Raw genomic sequence first — 11,790 nt, 5'->3', positions numbered from 1 at the left:
CACGCCATTTCAACGTCGATTGTTGATGACTGCTGCTGGAGAATGTTCAGAATATCCTCATCTGAAGATATATCCTCATACACGCTCTGCACTGGCCTTTCGTTTTCACGTTTCGCATACAACGTTGCCGTCCGTGCATCATCACGCGTGTATTGATGGCACTGTATGAGATGTTCAAGCAAATATCCACGACGAATTAATTTGGAAGAACAGTTTTCCACAACACATTTCCAATGACGAACAGGTAGATGTCGTTCCATTATGTGTCTTTTCAAGTTCCTCCTGTATTTGTACGTCTTGCCGCAATTGCCACACGAATTCATTCCTTATAGTGCCACTTTTAACAGTACGGTTTAAATGAACACAACATTACTCAAATTTGCTAAATATATACTGCAGACTTTACATATACCCGATTATCCCGTGCACTAAATAGGCAGTAGATTTACTCCGGAAAGGCACGTGCAAAACGATTATTGACCTGTGTTATAGTTACTCCGGACTTTAAAAACCACTGTGTATACTCCGGTCATGTAAAGCACGAGGATAACTATTTAATGATTTCTCCGGGTCAGTTTTTAAAGGCACACTATAATTTAATGTTCGCTAATATGCGATCCTCCCCTAAGAAGAGGTACATTCATATTACTTAATGTCCTATGATAAATGAATATATTAGCACTTTTTCAGCGATAACTGCTAAGACACCTCTACTGGATATAACAGATTTAAAGGGCGCCTTAATAGTCGTCCAGAGGACATTATCAGTTCCACTGATCGAACTTGGCCATCATTGCTAATTTGCAATTTTGTTATTTTGCCCATTTTCCATTGTCCACGTGGTAAGTCATCCTTTATAAGTACCACGCTACCGACACTTGGACACACGTTTGATTGAACTCTTCGTGATTTTAACTTGTTTTGAGTCCTTTCTCTTAAGCTTAACAAATATTCATTACGCCACATTTTCCAAAACATGTTTATCAAACGCTGTCCCTTTTTCCATAATTTTAACAATTTATCAGCGTTGCTTTCATATGGTTTATATTCTGGATCATTATCATCACTGTCAATGTCCGGTATGCCTGTATATGGGTTCAGACACAAAAAATGCCTTGGTGTGATCGGAATAGATGATTTCAAATCGTCTCCAACATACACTAATGGTCGTGAATTTATGACAGCTTCACATTCTTTTAGAAATGTTCTCATTTGATCTACAGAAAGCCATTTCCTACCTATTGTCTTTCTTAAAGCACGTTTGGCTAGACCCACTAATCGCTCATAGAAACCACCCATCCAAGGGGCCATTTCCACGATAAATGTCCATCTAATGTTGTTATTGGAGGCATAATCAACGATGTCTTTGTTTTGAATTAGTTTTCCCCAAATAAGCTTCATAGTATCGTTTGATGCTTTAAACTGTTTGGCATTATCACTTATCACTTCAACAGGCGTACCACGGATGGCAACAAATCTTCTAAAACACATCAAGAATGAATTTGCTGTCATATCTTGAACAAGCTCAAGATGTATGGCACGTGTAACAAGGCAAGTAAACAAACATACCCAGATTTTCTGTATGTCCTTATTGTCCTTGATGTGGAGTGGCCCAAAGTAATCAATCCCCACTCTGGCAAATGGCGTTGATTCGGAAACACGTGTACGTGGTAGAGACGCCATGAGTGGTGTTTTGTATGGACCACCTTCAGATTTTCGGCACACTACACAGCCTTTAAGTATTTTGCTCACTGTAGCTCTACCTCGAGGTATCCAGAATTGTTGACGTATTTCACTTAAAGTTTGTGATACTCCACTATGAAACAGTTTTTTATGTATTTTTTCTATCAACAGATGTGTAAGTCGCTCGTTTGGAGGTAAAAGTATCGGCAGTTCGAGTGGCTTCACTGAAATTGGCGTTTTCTAATCGTCCACCGCATCGCAATAAGCCACTTTCATCAATAAACAAATCCAATTGTTTGGCAAAATTGTTCGGTCGTTTATCACAAATAGAATGTAACACTTCAGTATATTGTTTTCGTTGCACATATTTTAACCACAACAATTCTGCGTTATGAAGTTCTTCAGTACTTAGACAATAAGTGACTCTTTGTTTTCTTCGCACATTTGTAACAAATCTTAGACACCACGCTGTGACCCTGATTAATTTCAAAACTGATGAATATTCGTATTCGTTAATTTCAAATGGCGAATTGCTGTTTGTAACTAGTGCTTCAAGAACTCTTTCATCGCCTGTATCACACTGATTACACAACATATCACAATCACGCACTTCTATGTCAAACGCAACGGTTTCTGCTTTGGCTGACATATCTGTATACTCAGGCCATTTGTCGTACGGTAGTAGTAACCACACTGGTCCATGCCACCATAGTTTGTTTTCACATAAATGTGAAGTTGTGCATCCTCTACTCGCAAGATCCGCTGGATTTTCTTTCGTATTCACATAACGAAATGCGACATTCTCGTGGCGCCTGATTTCTTTTACTCTGTTTTCAATAAATATCGGTAACACCTTTTTAGAACACAACCATTGCAATACACATTGTGAATCCGTCATCAGAATTACAGTATTCATTGGCAATTTGAGCTCTGTTTCTACAAATTGAATACATCGTACACCAATAAGTACTGCCAGAAGTTCAAGTCTTGGGATAGATAATTCCTTTGTTGGAGCAAGTCGACATTTACTGAATATTAAATCTGATTTCACATCATTGTTGCTGTGTTGTAATAAATAAATACACGTAGCATATCCTTTCGATGAAGCGTCACAAAAGCACACCAAACTATATTTTCTGTCCTGTTTTAAACCTGAAATAGACACACATCTGTGAAACTCGATCTTGTCAAGCTGAATCAATTCTTTCTTTATTTAAATCCATTCACTAGCGTCTTCGTTATCAAATGATTCGTCCCAATCCAAATGTTTACTCCAGACCTTCTGAATCAAAACTTTACCCTTCAGTAATACAGGTGAAAACAGACCTAAAGGATCAAAAACAGAAGCTAACTGTTTCAAAACATTTCTCTTTGTTATTTCAAGATCTTTCACAATACATTTTGGTTTTTGAATTGCCACTGTGTCATTTCTTGTATTCCATGTATGGCCTAAAACCTTGACATTTTCATTCTTTTCCAGATCTTCATATGCAAACGTTTCATTAACTTCATCACTATTGGTCTTCCATTCTCGTAGGTTCATCTTGGCATCACCAAACATTGACTTTGCACTTTTGTATAAACACACAGCTTCTTCTTTAGTATCAGTTCCGGTTATAATGTTGTCCATGTATATGTCCTCTTTCAATTGGTTTGCCAACGCTGATCCATATGTATCTAAATGATGCTCAATGGTAGCACCTAGAAGAAAAGGACTCGATATGACACCAAATGGAACTCGTCTGAAACGGAATTCTTCAATATTTCGCTGCTCTAATTGTGGATCTTCGTAATTCTTAAACCACAAAAAACGTGTGACATCACGTTCAGAAGGTTGTAACTCGACTTGAAGAAAGGCCTTTTCTATGTCTGAAACAATCCCGATTTGTGGTATTCTGAACCTCAATAGTATTCCACACAAATTGCGAAGGAGTACCGGGCCTCTATACAAACATTCGTTGAGACTTTGTTTTCCTTTTTCACTTTAGCCGATGCATCATAAACAATCCGTAACTTTGTTGTTTCATTTTGAGATTTGATCACCACATGATGCGGAATGTAATGCTTTACACCATCGGATTTATTTCTATCAACTCTTTCAATCACATCCTGTTTTAACTGATCTTGGATCACTTCATTGTATCGTTTCATCAATTCCGGTTGTTTGTGAATTTTATTTGCCAAGGATTTGAGTCTTCCTATTGCTAATCCATAATTTTCTGGGAGATCGGAAATATCATCCTTCCAAGGCCATGTCACCTGGTACCTTCCATTTTCGCGCTTCAGTGTTTCTTTGAATCTTTGCATAATCATTTCGTCCTTGGAATCCTTTGTTGTGTCAGTTATACCTATTGATTCGATGTTCCAGAAGTCTTCAAGGTCCGGCTTCACTGACAATACGGAATCAACTTCTGTAAATATATTGCATTCTGTAAGAGTATTTCCATAAGTCAATATTAACCAGTTCATATCACTTTTGTTTTCTTGAACCTTGATCTGATTTTCTTCTGTAGCCGATGTTGTTCTTCCGGACAATATCCATCCAAGTTTTGATGCGAGTAAATATAACCCTTGACCTACTTTGATTTTTTCAGCTTCAATTATGTCAAGATAATAATCGTTTCCAATTAAAAGTTCAAGTGAATTTGTTTCAGTTTCAGTTGGAATTGTATCGGCTAAATTGAGATTTCGAGTCAGTTCAGCTAAATTCTCTAGTTGGGTCTTATTTACTGGGTTACGTTGTATCGCTCCACTAATATTCTGTACAATATTTGCACTCATCGTCATAAGCATCCCAGATTTCAGTTTTACCTTCAAGGTTGTTGAATGTGTTTTTATGACCTTTGACTTTTCACTACCAAATGTCACCAGTCGTATTTCTTCTTCCTTTCTTTCTTTAAGCCCTAGACGGTCTGCTAATGATCTTGTGATATAGGTTCTGTGAGATCCGGAGTCTAGAATCAATCGCACCTTTTCATTTTTACTACAATCTTCTCCACATGCTTCTACTAATGCAGTCTGCATTAACACCTTTTCGTCGTGCGAAAGTAGACCGGCTTCTTCACCAATTGCATGATTGGTTTGATCAACTTCTTCGGAAAGATGCACATTTTCTTTTGATGCATATTTTGGAAACTTTTTCTCACACAAACTTCTGTGATGTACATCGACTTTCCCACAATACACACATTCTTTTGAACTTTTACACTCATTTGCTAGGTGACCATCTTTTAGACATTTGTAACAACTGCCTTTCAGTTGCCGTTTTCTTTCTTCGGTCTTTTGTATTTATTACACATGTCGCTCCAATGTGATTTTTCACAAAATCTACACTTTTTCGTTGACTGTGTTTGGCTCCCTTTCTTTTCACTTGCAACAAGTGCTCCAGAAGCTAGCTTTTGTGTAGTCTGATATGTTGGACGTTTGAAATTAGTTGACACTCTCTGAGATTGGTACCGTTGTGTCTTGTCATCACGTTGTGACGCAGTTTCGTACGGTTTGTTCTTTTCTGCCTTTTCTTTTGACACTATGTATTGCCGAAGCAAATCGCGTAATTTCATAACTGTCCATTTATTCTCTGAACCTTTTAATATTTCTAGTTGCAATAGAACTTCACTTGGCAACTTATTACGGATCATTGACACAAACACATGCTGATCTAAATTCTCTTTTAGTACCTCTAGACTGCGGAGGTGGCGTTCAACAGTATCCAAAAAATAGCGTAGACTTTCTGTTGTATTTTTGGCTGGCTCAAGACTCATCAACTTTTTATAATGTAGATCAATGATTTCCTGTTTATCTCCGAATCGTTCGTGTAAGATTTTTATGGCAACACCATAATTTTCATTCGATAAAGTCAGTCCAGCTATTGCACTTCGAGCTTCGCCTGTAAGCTTACCTTTCAAGTAATTAAATTTGTCTACAGGCGACAACCTCTCATTTTCATGAACAGCGCTTTCAAACGAGTCCCAGAACTCTATCCACTGTAAGCGATTTCCATTGAACGATATTAAATCAATCTTTGGTAATTTCACAGTTTCCTTTGAATGAACCTTTTGACTTTCTATGAACTCTTGATGCATCTTCATCTGCATTTCACTTTTTTCATGTTGCTTTGCAAAAAACTCGTGCTGTAGTTTCAACTGCATATCACACACCTTTTGGATTACACTTTCATCAGACTCATGAACAGTTGAAACATTTGCTTTAGTGTTACTTTCTATTTCAAGCACTAAGTCTTCATCACACAATTGAAGTTTATATAACACTGACAGAGCCCTTTCGGTTAACACACAATCTTCATCTAGAATCCCTTTTGTAAATTCCTCGTCAGAATCACCTATAGCTTGCGCTAGTTTTTCAGACTGGCTGCTCAATTTTTCAATGTAAGCATTAATTTTCAATTTGCTTTCATTTACCTTTTTTCGAACTTGTTTACATTCTTGTATAGATAAATCACTTTTAACTTCCAACAACTCTAAACCAGTTTGTACTTCTTTATTTAATGTATTCAAGTACCGCGTACGAACTCCTTTAATGTATTGTAAATTTATTTGCGCCATCATTAACACTATTTATGTGAGAAAACTTTGCACTTTGTATTATAGAATCTTGACAGATGTCGGTCAAAAGAGATGCATTACAGTTTATTCACAAAGACAATTTTCACGTATGAACATTCGTTACTTACAAGTTCCATGCCGCTTCATTCAGTTCTGTATCCGTTTTCAAACACAAAATTCCCGGGTTCCGGCACCAATTTCAATGTGGCGACGATTTTGTTGTTTCATAATTTGTGTTCGTTTAGCCACACTGAAGAATTATTTTTCTCTCTCTCGTTTATTCATCTCACTAATAAAACACATATTGAATAACACATAAAGAATTTGTTCACTTTTAATCCACATCACTGTTTCCAAAGGTAATAAGTTCAAAAATCCAAATCAAGATGGCACAAATATTGTAATGCAAAACTCTCATCAAGAAAATAAGCCTGCCTTTATATAGTACAATTTCCCGCCAAATTTAGCTCGTGAATAACAAGAAATTGTGCGCGGTAAACTGTTCAGAAAATAACGTGGAAATCATGTTATTCCGGAGAATAAAATATATATATATACTCCGTAATGGTTACAATGGTACCGGAGAAATTAAACAGTATACCATCAAACATATGAATAATATTCACCGGAGTAATACAAATACTTAGTATATCCAAAAAAATCGCGATCTTCGCGACAACTAATTTCAGCATCTAATTCCAAAATCATAACTTGAAATTCATCGCGTACGAATCGTTCATTAAAATACATGATATCCTCATCAGCCTGGAAAAAATGGTTTTACATGTGCTGACTGTTGCAACATTTTCCAGTAAAGTTTAGCGTTATTATGTCTATATTGCTCTAAAGTGTTTGTTCTGTCGGCGAGATATGTTTTCTTACAGGATTGTATAGTACATTTGTATTCCGACCGAGCTTTAACAAGAGCGATATTTGTTTAAAAATGTTAAAAATATGCTTCTTTTTTGACAGCATTTTTCAGTAAATCAAGGATTTTTTCCAGGCTGTGTTTTATTTGAGATTTTAGCATTATAATAAATAGAAGTTTTAAATATTTATGGGACAATAAACCTGATAAAATTTCAAGAAATCAGATTATACAAAGTTATGAAAATGGTGGTTTAAAAATGCTAGACATATTAAAATTCGAATGTGCAATAAAATCAAGTTGGGTTAAACGAATGTTGTTTCAAAAAGATTCAAAATGGGTAAAAATATATGAAAATATGATGGTTAGATTTGGAAAAGATTTTATTTTCAAATGTCATCTAGAACCTAAAATTGATAGGCTTGAAATAAAATCGAAATTTCTCGTGTTATAATTAAATCATGGGCAAGTGTAACGGTTAGAAAAGAAGTAAACTTTATAGCGAAAGAAATTATTTGGAACAATAGTTACATTAGACAACAAAACGATGACACATTTTTCTATAAGAATTGGTACAGCAAAGGTGTACAATACATCTGTTAAACTTTCAACAAAAACAGTCTTACAACTTTGAGGATCTACACAGACTATACGATATTAATCAACGTGATTGCATGAAATATTACACGCTTTTGAAGTGTATTCCTCAAAGTTGGAAATCAAAAGTTAAATTAGAGGAAATGAATTACAATGTACCTACGTTTTTTTTTTAAATAAGGTGCCTGAAAATACTAAAATATGCAAGCTGGTATACCAGAAACTCATTTTAAACCAAAAACCAGTGCAAAATGGAAAAGAAGGAATATGGGAGGCAGAACTAAGCATTAATGATCTAAATTGGAAAAATATTTATACCCAATCATTCAAACTTTGCATTGATACCAAATTTAGAGCATTTCAGTACAAATTTCTTCTTAGAATACTGCCTGATAATAGTAAATTTTATCGATACAATATTAGTTTTTGCAGTCTTTGTGATTTTTGCTCAATGTATATAGATTCGAACACACATATGTTTTGGGAATGCCATTCCACCTAAATATTCTGGAACGAAATAACACGCTTTCTAACAAGCATATTTGAGGTTGATATTTCGACAATAAATTACAGTGAGGTCACTTTTTGTAACTTTAAGGCTTTAAATGGAAATTATGAATATGCAATTAACTTCGTTATACTTCTTGCAAAATACTTTATCTTTAAATCAAAGTGTGAAGGAAGTACGCCTTTCTTCGAGGCTTTTGTTCCATATTTTTCAAAGAGACTGCAATCTGAAAAGATAATAGCTATGGCCAAAAATAAATTGCATACGTTTCATGGTAGATGGATCCTTATACTTAACAAGCTTAATTCTTGAATACCACAAGTTTAAACCAATGTAAGAATGTAAATTTCATCCACATTGCTTTCTTGCCTCCTTCTATCTAACATTTCCTACTTTTTTAACTAACACCCAAAAAACGAAAAAAAACGAATATTTTCTTTATGATTGAATTTTGAACACGACTTTTGTATACTTTATGAATATATGTATGATGTACATGTATATTTGAGAAAACAAAATAATCACTGAGTTCGAGACATCGAAAAATCTGAAGCAAGAATTGAAGTAATTACTGAACTCTAGACTTTGTAAAGTCTGTACTATTGCAAGAGTTTACGATTAAACATTAGACAATTATTAGTTTGAAATGAGGATTACTGTTTTCAGTGAACTCTTTGCATTGTAAAGTCTAAAACAATATTAAATTTAATCACTAAACTCGAGACATCGTAAAGTCTGAAACCATATATATGTTTTTCTTAATTTATAAACAATGTCAAATCAAGGCTGCACTGGGGAACCTTCATCAACATAAATAATTCGCTCCTTTGTTAATTGTCTCATAATATTGCAAAATGTTGAAATATCATATCGAATATGTTCAAAAACTGTATATGTTTATAAACTGCTATTTCATTCGAGTTCGATGCTTACATTAAATTTCGTTTCAGACATTCCAAGGTCTATAGTACAATGATTACATTAATTTTGCTGCTATTATAAGTACATATTAACAAAGTCGTCGCCGCCTAAACCTTAAACAAGATTATATAGAATAATGGGTTTCACCTTTTAAGGTTTCAACAGAATAAATACTCTTAGGTTCACTCTCCAATAGAATAACACTCGTAGACCTAATAAGTATTTGTACTACATATTTATAATAAACTGCAATTATTAAGTTGTTTCATTGACATATGACGTTTTAAATTGAATGAGGTGCAGATTACATTTTTGCTCGCACAAACCGAAAGGTTAAATGGAAACAAACTCATTTCCTTGCGTCTGACACTGCATTGACATGGTAATGCAAACGACTATGTTACCAATCGTTGAAGCAACTACTTGTTTACATATAACGCTTGTGCAAATTGCAACTGGTTGTGAAATATGTATCTACTTTTCACGAACAAATCCCATTAACATGCCTTAGTATCTTTGATAGCATAACGTGTTCAACGGCGAAAAGGTCTATAATAGCAAATTTATTTATTAAGGAATTATCGAGTGTTTCATTGAATTCTTGATTGCAATTACATTTATCCAGTATATTTTCGCCTTTTACTTCATAACAAGTCAAATTTATTGACAGTTGTCAGTACCAGTATAATGTTTGGCTCTTGATCCTGATTATTCAATTCGAAATATAATTCCGTGTCATTTAAAAGACACGAATGCTATTGAATATAATATATAGGGGGTCGACTTTTATTTCCCTCCGATTTAAACAATTTCCTTTATCTTTCAATTTTACTTTTCAGATTTTCATACCAACCGCATATTAATTTATTCTGTAAATATTTAAAAATAATCGACGTCAAATTCAATATATATTTTACTAAATCACAAAACAATGTATTCCGTTAAAACCAATAAACCAATACCCATATAACCTTCAAACTCAGTAATTGAAAATAATTATCGTATGGTTAGACAATTCGCTCTAAAATTAACCTACTTTTTTTAATACTGTTAAGAACTTGAATTGGATTACGTTGTAATTGTAAAAAATGGGGATTTTGCCGGTCTAAATATATCTTCGATGGACTTTATCCAATAACGATTAGACCGGAAGTTATTAATATTTTTATGGAAAGTACTGACATAAAACGAACCATATCTTATAAATGGTTTTACAAAAACATCTATGATATTCAAAATAAGTGTAAATGTAAATAGGTTATATATAGCTATTTATTTACTCAGAGGAGGCATTTGAATAGCAATACTTTGTTATTATGAAACTTCTCCAATGTATCTTAAAAACTCATTAAAAATGTAGATAAACGATGAGTATGATGCGCTACTTTTACCTTTAATAATATGGTGCAAAGTAGTTATATACACTGAACAAAATTTCTAAACGTCTACTTAATGAAATTCATTAAATTGAAAACTACTCAATGTATCGACTTGAAAATTGAAACTACATCGTTATGCCTAGTACTCTATCGGTTTTTATAAAGAAAATCACACCTAACGGTCGAGGTTAGCCATGCGAGACGATAGGTGCGATTTCCGATTTTTTGGCTCGAGAATTACGATGATTATGAAGTTATCGCTAATTTTCATGTCAACGCAACACATTTTGAATTTTCAACTCGAAAAACAAAAAAAAATCGCTAGAGTGACTATTAAAGAGCGTGCAAGGGCCGTCGGCATGATTGATGCAGGTACCCCGATTCGGCAGGTATAACCAATTTTGTAAAATAATAAATAAATTCCGATATAATGTGCGAACTAAATAAAAAATGTTCGTTTTAAACCAATGACGCATAATAATCAATTAATTTTAGGTTGCGCGGCTGTTTAATAGGCGACACTCGAGTATCCGTCAGCTGTTGGAGAAATTTAGAAGAACTGGAAGTGTTGCTGACATACACCGGAGGCCCAAACGCAGAGTTATAACTCGACACCAATATAAATATATGGTTCTTTCTCACCAACGCAACCGTTTCACTCCGGCTACGTCAACGGCACGGCGGACCGTTGGCACGCACAACCGTGCAATTTGCCCACAGACCGTCCGCAACCGACCACCGAAGGTTCCTGTCCTTACTACGAGACACAAAGCAGCACGGCTAGTATGGGCGAGACAGAATCTACGGTTGACTAGAGCTGACTGGGCTAATGTCATTTTTGTAGATGAAACCAGACTGAAGCTCCGTGGGTCAGACGGGCGCGTCCACATTTACCGACGGAGGGGCGAGCGAAACAGGGAATGTTGTTTGATTGACGCATACCAGTTCAGTGGAGGTTCTGTGATGGTCCGGGCAGGAATTTCCATGCACACAAAGACTCCAATTGTCCCTATCCTTTAAATGCACTGAGGTATCAGAACGACATTATTCAACCTGTACTGATACCGCACTTTCAAGCTAATCGAGGCATGATGTTGTTGCAAGACAACGCGCCTTGTCATGTTGCACGGGGAACTCAGAATATGCTGGCAACAAACAACATTCGTGTTATAGATTTTCCGCCAAAAAGCCCAGATCTGAATCACATAGAAAATGTGTGGGACTTATTAAAGAGAAAAGTTAGGGCTTTGCCCCAACAACACAATGCCGACA

The 11,790-nt window shown here is 35.3% G+C and overlaps 1 protein-coding gene across 1 annotated transcript; it reads right to left on the bottom strand.

The window, feature by feature from the left end:
• Positions 1-2,896: 2,896 nt before the first annotated feature.
• LOC128210829 (uncharacterized) lies at positions 2,897-11,354 on the bottom strand. Its single transcript, XM_052915184.1, has 4 exons — positions 11,161-11,354; positions 5,140-6,051; positions 3,637-4,837; positions 2,897-3,478 (listed from the first exon to the last, which is right to left on the bottom strand). Exons 1-4 carry the CDS (start codon positions 11,352-11,354, stop codon positions 2,897-2,899), a joined length of 2,889 nt encoding a protein of 962 aa, XP_052771144.1.
• Positions 11,355-11,790: the final 436 nt, after the last annotated feature.

This window comes from Mya arenaria, chromosome 12 (assembly GCF_026914265.1).
Source record: "Mya arenaria isolate MELC-2E11 chromosome 12, ASM2691426v1".
NCBI classification, from domain to species: Eukaryota; Metazoa; Mollusca; class Bivalvia; order Myida; family Myidae; genus Mya; species Mya arenaria.
This window is presented reverse-complemented; position numbering and strand designations above follow the sequence as displayed.